Raw genomic sequence first — 20,337 nt, forward strand, 5'->3', positions numbered from 1 at the left:
GTACCTCTCGTCCTAAGACAGCTGGGATAGGCTCCAGCTTCCCCTGAGACCCTGACAAGGATAACTGGATGATGGATTGATCGATTCATCAATTTTAATTATTCTTGCAATTTATTGAAGACCTATCATGTTATTGGGAGCCAGTTACAGAATTAACAGTTTTTCTTGAAAGAAATTTGTTTTGTTACAAGTATCTTGCAGCTATCTTAGAAAAATTATGAAGTGATCTCTAGATAGTGGTAAAGTCAAAGGAGCAGTACCGAAGAAAACCATTTTATACTGTGAAACATGAGCTGTTGCTACATAAACGTTGAAAGCCAACTTTCTCACATCTCTTCTGTTCTGGGTCGATCTGACCTGCAACATAACAGGAGGGATCATAAATGAAATCTCAAGAACAATGCATAAAATGAATGGCCTGATCATCTTTCTAAAATCCCTAATGTTCAGTTTTGGGACCACTACTCTTATCTGTACATTTGAATAGAATAGAATTAGAATAGAATTCAACTTTATTGTCATTGCACATGCACAGGTACAGGGCAACGAAATTCAGTTTGCATCCATCCAGAAGTGCTTTAGTGATATAGATATATTACAATATATATTAGCAATAATATAGATATATGAGTATATTACAGAAATGGGTCTATTATGGTATGTTATAATGTACACGGTATGAAGTATGTTGTGAATATTCTATAACTATAAGTATGTACAGGCTGTAGTGAGTACAAGCTATGTACAGGATATGAACAGGATATAAATATGAAAAACTATACAGAATATGAAATAAATAACTTTACAGAATCTGGGATATATAGCTATACAGAAATGGGAACTATGCAAGTTGTAAACAGTTGTAGGATTAAAGATTATCGAATGTACAGAATGATTATTTACACAGAGCTATACAATAGTGCAGTTAAGATAAGTGAGGGTGTAGATAGTTTCTACAGAGGCTATATAAAGTGCTAGTGGTTGTGAGTGGTGGTTCAGTCCATGTTATTATTGTGTGTTTGAGGGTACAGTTGTCCATTGTGGGTGTGTGTATGTTCAGTCCATGAGTTTAACGTGGGTCAGATGTCAGGAGGCAGAGTTCAGGAGTCTGACAGCTGTGGGGAAGAAGCTGTTCCGGTACCTGGTGGTCTTAGTCCGGAGGCTCCTGTGGCGCCTCCCAGAGGGCAGGAGGGTGAAGAGTCCATGTGATGGGTGACTGGGGTCTTTGATGATTTTCCCAGCCCTTTTCAGACACTGCTTCCTGTAGATGTCTTTTATGGCAGGAAGTGGTGCTCCGGCGATGCGCTGGGCAGTTTTCACGACCCTCTGCAACGCCTTCCGGTCCGAGGCAGAGCAGTTCCCGTACCAGACTGTTATACAGTTGGTCAGGATGCTCTCGATGGTGCAGCGATAGAAGTTCACCAGGATGTCTGAGGACAGGTGGTTCTTCCTCAGAGTCCTCAAGAAGAAGAGGCGCTGGTGAGCCTTCTTGACCAGCTTGGAGCAGTTGGTCGTCCAGGTGAGATCCTCGGAGATGTGGACTCCCAGGAACTTGAAGCTGCTCACACGCTCCACAGCCGTCCCCTTAATGTGGATGGGTGGATGTGGGTCAGCATTCCTCCTGTAGTCCACGATGAGCTCCTTGGTCTTCTCGGTGTTAAGCAGCAGGTTGTTTCTGTCGCACCACTCAGCCAGACGATCCACCTCCTCCCTGTAGGCGGCCTCATCGTTGTCACCGATGAGGCCAATCACCAATTGACTCGTGGCTATGGTTCCAAATCGCTTCCACTTTGTTATAATACCACTAACAGCTGACTGTGGAATATTTAATATATTGGGAATTTCATGACTGGATTTGTTGCACCCTAACCCTATCACTGGAATTCACTGAGCTCCTGGGAGTGACTGGAACGCCTGAATTCAACAATTTGGATGTGTCAGTACTTTTGGCAGTGTAGTGTGTAAATCAGCTACATCCACGAGAGGGAGAAGAGTTAATGAAAAGGTAAATAATTATGCCTCACAGTGATTTCAAAATAATTTCCATTTTATGATTTCCACAGAAATCGTACCAATGTGTTCATGACACCACCTGCAGGGGTTGGATGTGTTAGTGATGGGCAGGAGGAGAAGTGCAGAACACTGGTGGATAATTTGGTTCAGGAGAAGTCATCTGCCTTTCAGTGTGAAGGTGGCCAACCTCAGGAGGAAGAGAACAGCTGCACAACCCATTTTCATCCTGGGACAAGATGATGATGTGCAAGTATTTGTCGTCCACACTGACAACAAGTTGACCAACACACAGGCTGTATAAGAGAAAGCTGTGTTTCCTAAAGAACCAGAGATCCTTCAATATGTGCAGCAAGTGTGCATTGTTATGGTCGTCTGGGGGGAGTAGCATCAGAGTTTGGATAAACTGACTGCAAACTGGTCACTTACTAAACTGTTACCCTGCTGGGTAATCCTGAGCCTCTGCACCAGTTAGTGAGCAGGTAGTGAAGCGCCTTCAGACCGATTCTGCACCTCTGCCACAAAGACAGAGGTGAGTAATCTCTTATGAAAACATGCTATTGGTAGTCTACCCAGTAACGGCTCCTCTTGTTGTTACACCTTTCAAGTAATAGGAAAAAAATCATATTTATTTTATTTGCATATCAACAAAAACAAGCCACTTATCGGGGCCTGGAGCCTGGGGCTCGCTCGGGCCCCTTCGGAGGTGGGGTGCCCCCGGCCTCTTGGCCTGGGGCTCGGTCACTCAGGCGCGGCTGGCTGCCGGCGGAGCTCACGGGCGCGTCACTGCAACTCCCCCTGGCTTCTGCTCTGCGGCTGCTGAGTGAGCCCTCATCTGGGACTCTCCTCAGCTCTTTCCGGGACAGTGGCGCGGCTGCCCCTCTGTTGGTCTTCCTTGGTCTCTTGTGTTCTGGGGGCCTCTGCATGTCTGGAGTTTTGATCTCCTCCATACCTGCTTCATGCCCTGGAGGACGGGGCTGTGGCCCCCCCCACACCCTCTAGCAGATCATTACATGAAGGAACCTTTTAAAAAACAAAAAACAAGCTCGTCCATGCTCACAGGTGTGCACACGGGTGATCACACCCACAAACTACACCCTTTTTGGCTCCTACCTCAAAGCACACTGTGTTCTGTTGATCTTATGTGCTGCACAATAATGTTTAATATTTAGCATTTACTGTCATATTCCCATATATCATTGTGATGTTGTTTATTCTATTACTCTTGTTCTCTTCTGCTTGTTTTCTTTTTTCTTTCTCAGCAGGTGACCCAGGTGATTGATATATGCATTTTTTTTTCTCTGCCCGTTCTGTTGGTTTTTGTCTTTTGCCCTTCTCCCCCGTCCCTCTTCTCAGCTGTTTCTCTTTCCCTCTTTCTTTCTCCCCTTCTTTCCCCCAGTCAAGTCTGTCCCGTATTCAGTAAGTGAAAATAAAATAAACAATAAAAGGTGAATCAAATGGACCATTACGGCAAGGCTGGGATGGTCAGTTTGGTAAAGTAAATCCGTTGGGCATCTTTCTTTGCCTTTAGACAACAATTCTGATGCAAAAGAGCCAAACGGGACAGGCCAAAAAAAACAAAACAAAAACAAAACAAAAACAAAAACAAGCCGATGAGTTAAACGTAGAACAGCATTTGGTCCGTCCCCCTTCACAGGTAAGTCTTCCTACAAATCTTTGTCTGCTTGTGTTAGTCTCAAACGTTTCCATTAATACAATTCTGTTCTGTCATTTATCTTTATGTTTGAGTCTTAAAAGCAAAACCAGGGACAAGGTCTGCAATTCAGCTGTTGCAGTTTATTCAGATGTAGCAATGTTAAGTGACCCCTGCTATAGAAATACATTAAAACTGGATTTTTTTTATATTGGTTTACAAAACAGCAAAACAGAAAAGCTAAAATATACAAATGAACGCAAACACTGAGAAAGCTTTGAATAAATTAATAAAGAAATGCTATTAAAATACAGACATATTAAATAACGTACATCAGACATGTCAGACTGCTGAATGCTGAACAGCTCCTCCTGTTGGACTTTACGTGTGATCATCTTGTTTCATAGAGGTTCTTCAAACGTTGAGCCGAGAACATAAATGTGATCTAAAAACGTATGTATGTTGAATTTTGCACATTTTCTGCAAACAGTTTATGAAACATCCTTGTAAAGAAAACACAACAATTAGACTCCAGGTAACAAATCAGTGCACACTGAATGATTATGAAGTGAGGCTCTCTGTATTGCTTTCAAATAATTATTCTCAACTTTTCTCATTTAGTATTACTCAGGCTGCGTCGCTGCACACACTGGCATGATTCAGCCTTCAGTGGTCCCGTGTGTAGCTGGTAATGTGTCAGTATTTGTGTCTGTTGTCAGAGGAAGTTGAAGTGTGCGCCTGTTAGGATACATTCACAAAAACAAAGTCCTGAAATGTGACAGTCATCAGCGTACAGTCGGCAGACTGTGATCACACAGTTTGATTCTGTTTACCACAAAAATTGGTTTTATATATAAACTAATATTTTATATATGAAAAATAATATAAGAATATAAAAATACAGAAAATGAAAACCACAGGTATATATTTAAAAGAATCCTTTTTGAACAAACATGCACATTATGACTGTTGTGATAAGTTTTCTGCTCCTTTCATTTATTCAGCAGGAATTAAAAGCCCACCTGAAATCTGCACGCATGATTTAAAGTACCCGTTTAGAAATTAGTGTCCAAACTGACACTCGCTGCTCGTAAACGATTGTTTTCCTGAATTTCGGCCTCATCTGTCACCACCTGCTCTGGACTCTCCACATCCACGTAGTCCTGCAAAGAAGAACACAGTTTATCTCACACATGTTTGTCTATCTGCAGGTTCAAACTGGGAGAAAGTTCAGAAAATAATCTCTATAAACACAATTCAACTACATGTGGGTGCATTTAATAACCAAAACACGATGAAGCTGAGTGAAACTCAAACGTTACCTTTCTGTTTGATTGAATTCATTTCAACAGAATTATCGCGTCAGTGAGTATTTAAGACTGAGGAGTTTACTCTGACAATACTGTGGAAACACTTAATATAGTCGCGTTTTTGTCAGGATTTTAATGCTGTGTGATGAATATCTCAGCACCACAAAGGCTATGCTGTGATGTTTACAGATCATAACAAAGAGAGAAGAGCTTAAAACATGCTGCTGCTTACCGCATCGTTTTCCATGATGCTCTCCAGCATGCAGACGATGTCTGTGAACGAGGGCCTCAGGGTGTACGGCTCCTGCCAGCAGTCTCGCATGATGTGAAGTCTGTGAGGTCAGAGGCCACTCAGTGATACACAGTCCATGATTCTCTATCATAGTTACTATCATCCTGAGGTATAAGAGGATGGTACATAAGGAATGGTGCGGGACTGGCACATGAATGCGACTCATCCAGTTTAGATATTGATGGGGGGACGAGTTGAACCGAAATTAAGCTAAAGGAGGAAAAAGGTCGCAAAGCTACGTCCAGCAGAACACAGTCGCTTTCAGTTTTACTTTGTGAGTCATCTACACACGTGTTCTGATGACACCTCCCCCTCCTAAACACACACTCCCATCACAAGCACAACACACAAAAGACATGATTTTGTTTTTCTGAGCATAACTTCATTAAATATTCTCCTGAAAACAAAACTCTGTATGAGCCATGAGGCTCGACAAAATGCTCCTGACAGCGAGCCTCTTTAGTAAACGCAGCAGCTTTTTAGCGGTTTTACACAGATGTTGATGGGTCTTTTAGATTTCTGCCAAGCTAACGGGATCGAGGTGTATTCCTACCTTCCTTGGGTGAGGCTGACTCCCCCCTTTGTTAGAACTCTCTCTGCTTATTTGGCCGTTACAATTAGCCAATCAGCCTCCCCGGTGTACGTGCACCTGCTGTTCGTAACCTCTGGTTTGCACGAGCGATCTTGTTCCTTCTGCAGCTTGTTTTCCAGCTGTTTCTTTGCGTATGACACTTTGTCATTTGCTGACTGCGTGTCATAACTGGCCGACTGTGCCTCGTGTGTCCTCCTCTGAGTTCTACCAGATATCTTTGATTTGACAACAATTGTTCTTAAATTTTGGATGTTGATGTTGCTGCTCGCCTGCTGACAGGGACACGCTGGCTGCCCGTCCGTCTTAGAATTGACTTTAAAAGTTTGTTGTTCTCCTGGCTCCTACGTACCTCTGAGCGTTTGCTGTCGTGGCCCCCAGATTATGGGATACGTTGGCCCTCTGTATTAGGCATATTTACATCTCTTTTAAAAACACACATGTTCTCTGAGGCATTTTAGGAAAAACCAGCTTCTGGACAGATTTAGTCAGTTTTTTGGTCACTTTTAATCTTTGTTATTTCTTTAATTGTATTTATTATCTAATTATTAATTCAAGTGTATCTTTTATTTAATTATTTTATTATTATTTAATTTTCTTTGTCTGATTAATGTTTGATTTCTTAACTTTTATCTCTGTTTTTACTGGAAAGTACTTTGGTCAGCCATGTTGTTTTTAAAGTAGAAATAAAGTTGGATTTTTTCTGATTTTCAGCAACAGTTTATGTGTTGAATATTGATGCTATGATGGCATGTTGTGTTCTTTAAAGCAGCAGCTTCAGATTTGCTCTGAAGTCTCTCACAGTGACACGTGAGCATTACTCTGCTAGAAACCTGAAAGCTGATGTTTCAACAAAGCTCAATGAAACCTGACTCTGAGTAACAGCTGATTTCATTACGAGGATGATTCTTCTGTTGAGAACAGCAGTATTACTCTTTACTGCAGCAGAGTACACATGTGCGGTTGCATCACGAAACATGAAACGTGGCACGGCCTGCTGAGGGACCCACTGTGACAGGGGGGAGCTGTTTTCAAAATGAAGAAATAAATCTAACTTAACTGACATATATCAATAAGTAATATACCTAAAGGCAGTTTTCACTTACATCTCTGGTCTGCAGCCTTCCGGGTTTGTGTTTTTGTGACCCATACAGATGTGGTACACCACTTGCTCTGATGTCTCCAGGTTTGGATACGGCAGCGTACCTGAAAATGTATTCATATCACAATTTCTCTTAAAGTGGATTCTGTCACTGAATATGTGCCCAGAGCAGCAAATATCACTGTGTAATAGAAATCCCTGTGTGGGTGTGGACTGCAGACTTTTAGTAATTTACAGTAAGACAGACAAAAGTATCCAACTCATAATCTCTACAAAGAACCGTACAAACACTGCAGGGTCCACGAGTTATTAATACACTGTAATTCAATTCAGCTGTATTTATATTGAGTCAAATCACCACAACAGTTGCCTCGAGGTGCAGCTATTGCAGTTGCACTGTAGACTTACAGGACAGCTAACGTTTTAAATGTCATACGACTGAACTGGAGAGCGAAGTCAGACAAAAGTAGGACGACAGGATGCTTCAGTCAGCTTCTTCATGTGTTTGGATGCTGGTGACAAGGCGCCAGGTTTCCACCTCTGTTCAGAGATGTACTCGTAACCAATGACACAACTTTCCAGAGTCAATTTATGTTTATATTTGTGCTTACATTAATGTTGTGTTATTTCATTTCAGCACTGCTAATACACTGTGGCTGTATCACGGTAGAGGAAACAAGCTTTTAATTTCTCCATTTTATTCTGGCCGGATTGAACAGCGGCCCGTTGTAATGACTTTCAACAAAAACACGGAGCCACCACAACACAAGGCCGCTCTTCAACAAAGAGCACGTTTGGAACATATTACTGAACAAGTAGAGGAGAAGTCATGATTTCCAGTGGTCAGAGAGCAGCCCAAACCTCCCACTCACCAAATGTCTGCATCTCCCACAGCACGATGCCAAACGCCCACACGTCTCCCTTGTAGCTGTAGTAGTTGTTCTTGAAGTACTCTGGGGGGTACCAGCGCAGGGGTACACGTTGCTGCACAATTTACACATGATGGAAAAAGTGATTTCACCAAAACTTGAAGGTGATATTTTCAACTATGTCAGTGGGACAATTTTAGACATCTAAAAAGATCGTGGAGGAAATGCACGACACCATTACTGCTGGTCTTTTTCTGCACCACAGTTTCCTGTTGAAAAGGATGTTGCTAAATCTCCTGCACACGTGCAGTAACACAGAAGCAAAGTCTGTAGCTCAACCAGTAACAAAGGTCATCCTATCACATCAGGTCGGACCAAACGTGAGATGCAGTTACACTTTTTGTTTTTGTAATATCCAGGTTACATTTGAAAGTGTTGTCCTGAAGCACTTTCAGTCAGGACCACTTTAGCTAACGAGAGATCCGCGGTCATTTAGATTTGCTGGTGTGCACACATCGAAAGCTGGAGGTGGGGAGAGGAACAGCAGCAACAAAGCAAGGCACCAGCAACTACAGACAGTGATTAAGTCAGAAATTACATAAAAGGAGAAACAATGGCGGAGGAAGGGGGTGCGAAGCGGCCTAAAGACGCGCAGTAACTGTGGACGGCTCCAATAGCTTGTACAAAGGCATGACTGGCTGTAACTCAGGATGTGGAGCAGGTCATCTGCTAAATATAAACACCAAATATCCTCAGGCAACATCTGACTCAAAGATTCTCTCCTGAGTACAGATGTGTGCACACGTTGGACAGAAAGCACTTCTGTAGAAGCTCGTATGAATGGAGCAGAGCTCATTGAGGCTGGTGCTGAGATCAGCTGATGTGACGGTGGCTGACTTTGTTCAAACTCTGCTCAAACCTCAAACATGCATTGATGTTACAGTGAGAGTGAAACTACAGCGCGGGAGCAAAGCTGGAAACGTTTGGGTCACTTTGGATTCTCACTGGGAATCAAACACGAACGGAGGACGTGATCATCCACAAATAAGATCAATGAATTTGAAAATGTGCTACAAAGCTGTTCGGCAGTCCGAGGACTGTGAGAAAAGGATGCTGTGTGTGCGTACTGCGATCTTACACGTGGGTTTCTCCAGCGACTGCTGCGACGGCTCGCCATTCGCGTCAAGTCTCGGGCGAGACCAAACTCGGCCACTTTCACCTCCCAGGGAAACTTGTTGACCATGACATTCCTCAGAGCCAAGTCACAGTGAATAATCTGCACAGAGAACCAACAACATTAATGCAAAATGTAAACACAACGATAAAAAGTGTGTTCAAACTGTCAAAAACAAAAGTCACACTGGGACAAAGTGGGACCAGTATATTTCCTATCAGTCTGCTATGCTCTTACCATTTTGGAGCGCAGGTGCTGCATGGCTAGAGCAACGTGGTACGAGGCAATGGTGAGGAGGCTCTGCAGCTCAGGGTCAGTACTCAGGTGGGCTCTGTTGGTCTGCAGGAAGGTCCTCAGAGTGCCGTAGCTCACATACTCCATGATCAGAATGTAGGGCTCTGCACAGAGAACATCCCAGTCAGAGACAGAGACGTAGGGCCTTACAGAGGGACACGCCTCCAAGAAGAATGCAACAGACGTTACAGGTTAGTTCGTAGTTACAGGTTAGTTCGTAGTTACAGGTTAGTTCGTAGTTACAGGTTAGTTCGTAGTTACAGGTTAGGAAAGGGGGGAAACTAAGCATATCTATCGGTGTGGAGGAAGATGACAAACAAACTGGTTCTTTCTACTCTACCTGAGCACTCTATAAAACATTTACCCGTTCATACAAGCACTTTTTCATGGTTACGTGCTTTTTGGCATGCAGACTGGAGCAGCCAGGGCTCAAACCAACAACCTTCTGATTAAGAAGGTTCCAAGCCGCTCTACCTGAGCAGAGAAACAGCAGTCTGTATGCACATGTTCATCACCTGCAGTGGTGTTCCAGTCCAGTAACTGGAGGATGTTCTTGTGGTGCATCAGTTTTCTCATGATGGAAACCTCCATGTCCACGTGTTTGAGGCGGACGCCTGAGGTAGAGGAAGACACAAAGGTCAAACCAAAGCCCAGATGTAACTGGCTAAATCAAAAGGAACGTATTCAGTTTTGTACTAAAGCTCAGCATGATTCATGTTAAAAATAATCCTCATTATTATTCTTGTCCTGACTCTTAGTTCAGCACCTGAGCTGAAGTGGTAAACGAAAAAGACAACAAAGAATAGTCGATGGATGCTAAAACTGTAGCTACAGCTGAGAGGAGTTGCAGATTCAGGTGGTTAGCCTGTGTGAGCTTGTCTCTGTGGGCAGCTCCTCCCACTTCCTTTTACAGTATTGAATGCATTGTTGTTATACGGCAAAACTTATATTGTACAAGATGAATTTGGTGCCATCAAAGTTCTCCTAGCTCGTCTCAGAGCTGCGTTTGACGTCACTGGTCACAGCATTTTAGCAATTTCATGAAGTCTGGAATCCCACAGGGTTACGTGTCAGTGCTTTTACACTACACTCGCTTCGTTTTTTTCAGTGCTAACAGTAAGTTATGGTCGGGGCTGTAATATTAACACCGAGCGCAACGTCAGAAATGTATGAAATGGCTCAGACCAATTTGTTTTTCAGGAATATTTGATCAACCAGAGCGATGACGTGTTGCAAAAACTGCATGAAAAATGTAAACAAACGTGAGCTTAAAGATTCCCACTAATTCTACTTAAAAACAGAATATTTGAACATCATTATAGGACAGCTTACAATCATTTACTTGGATGACAGTTTCCTTCTGCTTATCATGTCAAGTACTTAATTACTGCTTTCAGGGATGCTCCGCCTGCAGGCAAACCTCCAGCCATGTCCTTACCTTCCTTGCTGATCTTACAGGTGAACATGCTGTGGCCTTTACACGTCCCTCTGGTCATCCTGGCCTGGTAGAAGACGCCCTCCTTTCCTGCTTTGATCAGCTGCAGAAGGTTCAGGTCTGACTTGGTGAAAGGAGGATCCTTGAATTTGAAATAGACCCGTTCGTACATCATCAAGGTAGAACCGCACCAAACAGAACATGTGAAATCTAAATCTATCATCATCTGAAGGTTCATCTTCTGTGTCTACAGCAGGAACACAAAGATATCTGTGAATCAGCGCTACCTGCTGCAGTTGCTGCAGACCTTTCCACAGCTTCTTGGACGGAGACCTGGCTGAAGTGCTGGGTCGGAGTGGAGATTTGGGAGGAAGTTCCCGCTCCTCCTCCTCCTCCACCACAACTGGGATCGGCCTCGCAGGTAAGAGGGGAGGCTCTACCCGAGGCACAGCACTCATCAGCATCTTGTTCTGCCGGAGCAATCTGATTGTCTTGAGAGCGGATCGGTATCTGCAAAATAACGTAGACAGTAGAACAGGTAACACCGACCCAGGTACGGAGGCGAAACACTCGGCTGCCCTACTAAACCAGGAGCAGCAAGTCTGACGACACACAGTTTGGGACTCGGAGCTAAACTGTGTAACTGTAAGTGACACTGCACATAAACCAAAGATCCAGACATCCAGTCTCTTCCACGTGTCCTTGTCAGTGTCATTGGGGGTGGAGCCTATCCCAGCTACCACAGGGTGAGAGGAAGGTCACGCCTGGGACAGGTCGCCAGTCTGTCGCAGGGCTAACACAGAGAGATAGACAACTGCTCATATTCACACCTATGGGTGATTTAGACTCACCAGTTAACCTGAACCCACTAACTGCATGTCTTTGTGCTGTGGGAGGAGCCAAGAGAACCCACTCAGACACGGGGAGAACACCCAGATTCCACACACTCCCAGCCAGACAGCGCATTCAGACCCAGGAGGCAACAGTGATAATATTCCTAACCTTAATGAAAACAAATCACATTTATCTAGAAATACATTATCTATAAACAGATCACCGAGTCTTGGGAGCTTTATTCTAAAAAAACGAGCTAAAACTGGTGGTTGGATAACACAGACATGAATTCAGATGGAGGCTGCAGAGCTGACCCTGACTCAACATTCGTTTTGAATAAGTCAGTCTTTTGCTATTATTTTTCACTTTTCCACTTTTTGTAATGCACCATCATTTTAGTTGGTAACATGCTGCACAAATAGAAATGTTTTCAGAATAAAAGAACGAGGAACAGCTGAGAACAGCTGGCCATGTGTTCTTTTTGGCTCATTTCAAAACAGCGACACATTTGAATGGGATTGTATGCTAATACTGAAAGATAACATATGACGCCAAAATATTAGAAACATCTAACAAGGTGCTGTATAAAGTAGGTCCGTAGACATCTGTATTATGAGTCTATGTTAACACGATCTCTTACAGTGGATAACATCTGTTTTTGGACCTATGGCGCTATGCATTTATTATAATAATAATAATAATAATAATAATAATACAAAGGCTGAGCAAAAAAACTAAATTCATCTTCGGTGTTTTCACGTTCTACTTTAAAAGTACATAAACACTGAAATCTGAAGACTGCAGATCTCAGGAAATGAGACGATCAAAGAAGAACATCTCACTTTTGTAAAAAGGGAAATAAACGTCTACACCAAACTTCACACAGCAGGTGAGAGGTACATTTCACAAACAAGCAAAGACAAACTTTAAGGAAACCGTTATAGCGGTTAGCATCTGAGCGGCTCATTCCCTCCGTGAAGCCAGTGTGGCCAAAAATGGGCTTTTATTAACGTCTGATCTTATAATATATTCACGCTAAAGTACGTGAAGGGAAATTGTTATGTTTTATTTAATAATGCTGCTGTTACTGTTGCAGCTTTGGTGAGGACAGTCAGCTTAATTTGAACATAAAATGTAGCAAACAGACCAAGTGAGACTGAGGTCACGTCGTTAATAAAAGCCTTTTTAAAGAACTTAAAATGGACTTACTTTCTGATGCACACGGCTCCCAGCACTGTGAACACCACGATGGTGAAGGAGAGGAGACCGCTGAGGGTGTATACAACGGAGTAGACATCTGAAAGGCCACAAATAAGTAAGTCTAAGATTCACGAGCTCTTACAAAGCGTCAAAGCCTCAAAGCTCACCTGAACAGTTCGCCATGTCCTCTGCTTAGTGTTTGTTTTCTGGCACAAACTGGTAAAAGAACATCAGGCTGGTCTGGAACAGCGATAGGAAGAACGTTTAGAACGTTTCTTTTTATAGAGCTGATTCACTGAAGCCCAAAATACAAAGAAAGCACAGGAAGAGAGTAACTAAATGAAAAAGCCCTACCTGTGCTCTGTGACAACTTTGATCAAGTCCATTCTTCTCGCCTAAGCCTGCCAGTCAGACACCAGACAGTATTTATTCTGCTCGGTCTCACTTAAAAATTCAAAAATCCGCCTTGTGCTGGATAAAATGTCTGACCCGTGTTGTGTTCAGCAGGAGCTCTCACAGTACATCAACCACAAGACAATCAGAGGAAATGAAGTGAAGCAGCAAGTGGTTTGAGATGCGCTGTTTCACCTCACGCTGATTTCTAGAATGAGTGTGAGTCCACTTCACACTAAACTGTCTTCATGTCAACTGGTCATCTAAAGTACAAACATTTTAAATTTAATCACACCCAAAAGTTAATCTAGTGTTAAGTTACCGACTTAAACACACTGACGCAGTCATTTTCCACGTCCAACGTGTGACCAGTCACAGTCTCTCTGCTCTGACACTAAAAACTAAAAATGTCAGTCAGGATTAGGCGAGAGGCGGAAAAGCCCCTGACTGGTGCGCAGGGCAGAAAGAGTAGCGCTGTTTAATTCGGAGAAGCTGCTGCAAAGCCCCTGTGTGTGGTTTCCTCTCTCGTCTGTTAGCTGACTGCAAAACACCGAGGAAGGACAAGAAAGGTCAACAACTGTTTTAAATTTGCTGCACTTCTTCGTTATGACGAGCACAATCATGTAAAACCACTGCTGTTTCTAACATGTTAGCATGCTTACATTTGCTCATTTGAACCAAATAAAAAGTCAAGTTTAAAAGACTTCCATGCAAAGAAATGAAGGTCCAGGGCTTTGTGGTCTAACCTCTGTCTGCCAAAACTTGCTGTAGGTGCATGTAGTGTGACATCTGTGGAGCCCGGGCATGTGTGGGAGGCTGAGAGATACGACGCGCTGTAGAGAGCTCCTCTGCAGTAAAAAGTGGTAAACTGGGGTGAGCACGTATAGACATCTCCAAAAAATACAATTAAAGGAAAACTTTTTAATAATCAGTTAAACTTGTGGGATGTTGCTCTGCTCAATTAACCCTCATAATGTCCTCCCGATTTCCACACAGCTGTGGTCCTCAGGGGTCAGAAATGTCCCCACTTCATTTGAGTGTTTTTTAAAGTATAAATTGTCAATCAATTCAGTGTTACACCTTAGTTTTACTTAAGACCAACACATTAACACAAAATTTACCCAACATTTTAGGGCCACCAGACCTTGTTTACATAAAGTACACTTTGTTTTTGAGCGAAAATAAAACGAGACAATAAAAGATTGTTTTGACTGTTTGTCTAACTACAGAGTGCTGTATGTTGAACTGTAGTGAGAAAGTTCTTTTGAAGCATTTATACATTTTAAATGGCAGCACATAATCACAGCTGTGGTCCTCAGGGGTCAAAAATGGCCCCATCTGGTTTGATTGATACTTAATTAATATGAAGTGGATTTTTCCCCACTTTTAATTAAAACTTAATTCAAACATTTTGACACAATTTTTTTTATTCCATTTTGAATTTAAGTCTGATAAAAACCTCATAAAAATGAATTTTTTCTTTGTTTTCGGGTAAAAACTAAATTAAATCATCAGTTATTGTGAGGATCGTTTCACAACCAGAGTCGGTTGCTTTAAAGAGCAGGAGGGGCCGTTACTCAGTTTGCTGCTATTAGAGATCAGGATGAAATCCTTGTGAGACCCTGTACTGGTGCAGTGGGTCCTGCTTTCCACCTGGTGCACGACAGTGCCCGGACTCATGTGACCAGATTATGCAGGCAGTTCCTGGAGGATACCACTGCCTGGTCTCCATGCTTGCTGGACCCACGTCCAATAGAACCTCTGGGAGATAAACAATATGAGAACAGCACCACCAAGGCTGGAGATGGAGCAACACTGAAAGAGAGGACCGGTGAAGCACGCAACACATAACAACAATGCTCAGTGGCTAGGATCTAAGAGCACACCACAGCAACCATCACAGTGGCAGAATGACTCACAGAAGCTAAAGCTACAGAAGCTAACTACACTCCATCAGCACAAATTAACGAGCTGCTTATGTATGAGATACACCCAGAATGGCTAACTGAAGGCTGGATAGTCCTGATCCCCAAAGATCCCCAGAGGACATCAGTCATGTCCAACTACCGGCCAATAGCCTGTCTCAGCACTACATGGAAGCCCCTTTTAGGCATTATAGCAGCAAGATGGATAGGTGTATGGCTCAATACATAACCAAGGAATTGGCAGAAACACCAGAGGGGCAAAATACCAACCAGTGTTCGAGCAGTCTCGCTAGACTTCTAGACTTCTAGACTCTCTAGACTGCCTAGAACTGTACAAGATCAGTGTGATGCTGAGAACCTTCTTCAGGAATCCCATGGGGGAACAGAGACCAACAGAGGCCAACTAAAAGTCAATACCACAAGTTGCCATCAAGTCTAGGATCTAACACATGCTCCGTCCCAAAAGCTGTTCTGCATAGACCTGAACCCCATGGATGGAGCAGTCGTTAACCACCTCTAGATGGACGACATCAAGCCTTATGCCAGGAGTGAACAAGACACCAACTCACTGATCCACAACAACAACATGGGAATGCCATTGGACTGGACAAGTGTGGTCACATGGTAACAAAGACAGGGCAACATTGCAGACACCTACAAGTACCTTTGGGGGGACACAGAGGCAATTTGGAACCATGAAGAGGCCACCAGGAAAGTTGCAACCAACAAAATAAGAGATAAAAGCCACTGACATTGAAACAAGGAAGCTCCTTACCATGCATGGAGTCCAGCACCCTCCAAGGAAGGACCTCGCTCTCCTGCAGCAGTGCGGTATGAGAAGGGTCCAGAGGAACAAGTGGTATAAATGAGCCCAGAAGAATCTGGTCTACATCAGAAGGTTGAATCTAGTCAGATATGCAGACCACCTCAACCTACTGGATGACTTATACGCAAGTGTGTTTCAGGCACGTCTAACCAGGAGGAAGCTCTGTGGCAGAGCCCATGAAGCTGTGGTTGCAGCCTTACTTCCCCTACAGCGAAGACATTGACTGTATTCCAAATTAGAGATGGACCGATCCGATATTACGTATCGGTATCGGTCCGATACTGACCTAAATTACTGGATCGGATATCGGAGAAAAATAAAAAATGTAATCCGATCCATTAAATATCACGAAAGCACCTCACAAAACTTGCAACACGCCGTAACTCACCTCAGAACGTTAGCACGTCGGAGCAGTATGCATCACGTGATAGAGCTGCTGTGGCATGCGGGACCTGTCGGTGGTCTGGATAGCATGTGGAGCTTCGCTAGCAACCCGGCATTTCATCTCCGACAAAGTTATCCCCGAGAGAAGTAAAGCAAGTGTGTAAGTCCATCTCTGAATGTTAGTAAAGCATTCCTGCGTTAAGCTTAACAAGCGATATGGAGCGACTGCCTCTCCTGCTGCTACTTCAATCATGAAACTGCTTAATGATCAGCTGATCGGCTTTTCTGTCGGGAGTCCGTGTCTCTTGTTTGCTTTTGGCCCACTTTGCACCAGAAAGAGGAAACCAGCGGCTGAACAACAGCAGCACGTTTAAGCTTGATCAGCTGTTGTTAGAATGTATTTAATATTACTTTCTACTCGAGGATCTTTTTCTACGTAGCTGACGCTGGTAACTGTGCAGGGGCGGATCTAGCAAACAATGGCGTGTCCAGCGGGGTGGCCTGGGGGGGCACAGGCCACCCCCCAAACCAGACTGGCCACCCCAGGTGCCACCCCAAAGGCAAAACAATAAAATTCAATCAAATATCAAATGTCCGATTATGTTTTCACGGTGACGCTCAGATATCCGAGTGTAACTGAATGCAGCATCGCTTCTGCGCTATGCGCATCACGTTAGCAAATGTAGGAGAGCCAAGCACGAAAGACGGCACTGCAGGAAACAATTTTTCGGTGAAAGAAAATGAGGACAGAATAAATGTCCCGGTAAGTAATATTAAGTTTGTTGAGTTTAGTAAACTTCGGTGAAATTAGAATACCAAGGAAAAAAATAACACTTAAAGAATTATTGCAGCTGTGGAATATTTCAAACAGTATGCTACTGAGGGGAGCTAACATAAGAGTTATGAGTTATAAGATATAATCTAAGTCGTAACATTGCTGTATGGAGCTGCAGATTTGGTTGCAGGTTAACATAGCTGGACTGGCCATCGGGCATACCGGGCATGTGCCCGGTGACTTTTTTTTTATTTTTTTTGTAATGGCATGAACAATGAGAGGTGGTGGATTGGCCAGATGCAGGTCGATGTGTAGAAATAACTCCGTTGTTTGGTGGTGACTATGACGGGGCTTCCACAGAGGCAACAGGTGGATGAGGGAAGGGGAGGCAGGAGGAGAGCCTCGAGGCAGCCGCCAGTCCGAGTGTCAGGTGAACTGAACTTCAGGTAAGAAGTTATGACCTGCAGTCTGTCTGGGTCAGATATAAACCAAGTTTAGGTGGAGTTTATTTTCATGTTGCTGACTTTTTACTGTCAGTTGCAATAACTCATACTGCGTTCTAGCCAGCTTGGAGTTTTTATACAGCTGGGTGGGTGCTATGATGTTACTGATAGTGAACTTTATTTTATTCATAAGGTTAGTAGAGTTGCCAACGGCTCCTTAAAAAAATGGAACGGTCCCTCATTCAGAGAAAATATTACACGTTTCGTATTGAGCTGAGAAGAGACGCAGTTTGTCCCGAACTTTAGCTAGAATGGAAAAAGACACAAAGCTGGAGTTATTCTGTCTTTATGCTGCACAGCTGCCTCTTCTTCTCTCATTCTCTCCCCCTCCCTCTCCTGTTGCTACTTCAATCATGAAACTGATCAATGATCAGCTGATCGGCTTTTCTCTCTTGTTTATCGCCCACTTTGCGCCAGAAAGAGGAAACCAGCAGATGTTGCGCTAAACAACAGCAGCACGTTTAAGCTTGATCAGCTGTTGTTAGAATGTATTTAATATTAATTTCTAGTATCAGCTGATGTTTGCTGGAGCCACAGCTGTAAAGCTGCTGGTCATGATATTGGTTTGGTTATGTGGTGAGAGGGAAACATGAAGATGAAACCAGGAGATGTCCTTACTGAATCATCAGAGCTGAACAGGTGATGGAGAAACAGGTTTACCTTTCAGGTGACATGAATGAGTTGAAGTTATGAACTGTTTCTGAGAGACAAATAACACCAGGATCCTTTTTTATGTAGCAGACAGCTGGTAACTATGCAGGGGCGGGTCTAGCAAAGTTTTGCCAGGGGGCCAGGTAGGGCATTAACAGGGAGAGGGGGGCACAAAGAAATATTTTTCTTTCTTATTCTCATTTAAAATACCTAGTTTTTATTAAATAATTATCTAAATCTTACAACCAAAGTTTTTATCTGACGTAAAATGTATAGAAATCATACATATACCAACAAGACTGTACATCACTGTCACAACAGGGTTTGTTTTCAGTCAAAGTCTTTATGGCTTTAATACCTGGGGGGCTGGTCTCTAGTCAAAATGCCCAATTTTTTTGTCCCAGTCCAGCCCTGCAGGTTATACTGGCAGTGTCACCATGCCAGCTGACTGTATTTCATCATCAGCCAGTGTTGTTCTTTATCAATATTACCAAAGTTTACCATAAGGCAGCATAGAAAGTATTTACTTGCTTTCAGGTTTCATTCAAATGTTAGTCTTTTCAGTTGTTTCTCCACTTTTTTCCTGTTTCAAAATCAAACACCAGTTTGTGAGAAGATTATCTTCTTTTTTTAACAGGCAGATAAAGTTTTGCATCGGCTAATTTGTCAATTGTTTGTTACAAATGTTCGTATTTTAATATTCAAAAATGTTTTTGCCCAAAACATATGTGCAGTATATGTCAGTAAAAATGCTATGCAAATATTGTTGTCCTTGACTGCTGAGTAAACACTGACAAAGCACTGATTGTATCTCTTGTACTTTATCAACGCAGTATCTAAAAACTTTGCACCGTAGTGGTTAAAATCTCATTCTAATAAGAGTTAAAAGTGCATTTGGTTATTAGGTTTATAGGATTATTGAATTATGGTTAAGGGTTGGTAGAATTTTTTTTTTTAAAACATTATCTGCCAATTAAATCTGCCACCCTTCTCCAAATCTGTGCCCCTACCTGGCCCCCCCAACAAAAATTTTCTAGACACGCCACTGCTAGCAAAGTTTAGCCAGGGGGGCCGATAGGGCATGAACAGGGAAAAGGGGGCACAAAGACATACTTTTCTTTCTTATTCTCATTTAAAATGTCGAGCTTTTAATAAATAATTATCTGACACCCAAAGTTTTAATTTGATGTAAAATGAATAGAAGTCAATTACTGTATATAGTGACTGTTAAGTCTAATATACCCTAGTAAGCTATAGTACTTTTTCCTTTGGGAAGGTACCATCTGTGCAGTCTGCAATTTTGTTGAAGAAAGATGTTGAATCTATTTAATATTTCTTGAAAAATAATTGATTTCTGTGCATTTTTTTTTCACACTGCATCAAATTAAGGTTGATTACGTCGATTAAGCATCATGAGGTGGAGCGTGAGGGGTGGTTCCCTATTTTTTATTTATTTATTTTTGTTGTTGCTGGGAGTTGGAACCCTATTAGTTAGGTTGCTTAATATTTACGCTAAGTACTCTTTAAAATACCAGAATAGGGAGGATGGTGTAGGTTTAAGTTTATTAGATTGATCAGTATTGCTGAACTATGAAATGTTTTTTTTTTGCATACAGGTATAACAGAATAGCTTTAGTGTAGTTGTTGTTTTAAACTTGAGTATGAACTTATACAAAATGCAGCAAGATATTTAAAAAACAGTTTTGTTGATTAAAAAACACTATATCGGATTCATATCGGTATCGGCAGATATCCAAATTTATGATATCGGTATCGGACATAAAAAAAGTGGTATCGTGCCATCTCTATTCCAAATATGGATAAAATAAAGTAGCTCAACCTTGACAAAAGTCACTCTGCTGGGTTGGGAAGGCAATATGAAGGAGCCAAGTTAGTTTATTACTACAGTCTGATTATGTTAACTCGAAACTTGTGAGGTAAATGTGGAACTTTTAGGCCGTTGGCTGCTTTAATCAATTGGGGATCAAGGAATAGCTGAAAGTGTTGGGGTACCTGGGTCTGGTGGTCAGTGGTTTTGATTTTGTTTGTCTATATTCTGTGACTTAGTGTTTCTCTTTTTTAGTTAGTATCTCCTGATTTCCAGTCTTAGGTTTTGT

General features: G+C 42.5%; 1 protein-coding gene across 6 annotated transcripts; it reads right to left on the reverse strand.

Moving 5' to 3' along the window:
* Positions 1 to 4,142: 4,142 nt before the first annotated feature.
* LOC113036925 (tyrosine-protein kinase SRK3) lies at positions 4,143 to 16,310 on the reverse strand. 6 transcript variants are annotated; one of them, XM_026193534.1, is made up of 14 exons: positions 16,296 to 16,310; positions 15,857 to 15,967; positions 13,118 to 13,164; positions 12,931 to 13,003; positions 12,773 to 12,860; positions 11,017 to 11,239; positions 10,733 to 10,871; positions 9,810 to 9,908; positions 9,238 to 9,398; positions 8,965 to 9,102; positions 7,830 to 7,941; positions 6,962 to 7,061; positions 5,207 to 5,306; positions 4,555 to 4,827 (listed from the first exon to the last, which is right to left on the reverse strand). In XM_026193534.1, the coding sequence occupies exons 4-14, from the start codon at positions 12,944 to 12,946 to the stop codon at positions 4,720 to 4,722; spliced, it is 1,284 nt and encodes a 427-aa protein (XP_026049319.1). In that variant the 5' UTR covers positions 12,947 to 13,003; positions 13,118 to 13,164; positions 15,857 to 15,967; positions 16,296 to 16,310; the 3' UTR covers positions 4,555 to 4,719. The 6 variants fall into 6 exon arrangements, with proteins under 6 accessions (XP_026049320.1, XP_026049319.1, XP_026049317.1 ...); XM_026193535.1 differs by lacking the exons at positions 15,857 to 15,967; positions 16,296 to 16,310 and adding an exon at positions 4,143 to 4,402 and having other exon boundaries at positions 4,687 to 4,827; positions 13,118 to 14,260; XM_026193532.1 differs by lacking the exon at positions 16,296 to 16,310 and having other exon boundaries at positions 15,857 to 16,131.
* Positions 16,311 to 20,337: the final 4,027 nt, after the last annotated feature.

Source organism: Astatotilapia calliptera, chromosome 14 (assembly GCF_900246225.1).
Source record: "Astatotilapia calliptera chromosome 14, fAstCal1.2, whole genome shotgun sequence".
Taxonomy (NCBI): domain Eukaryota; kingdom Metazoa; phylum Chordata; class Actinopteri; order Cichliformes; family Cichlidae; genus Astatotilapia; species Astatotilapia calliptera.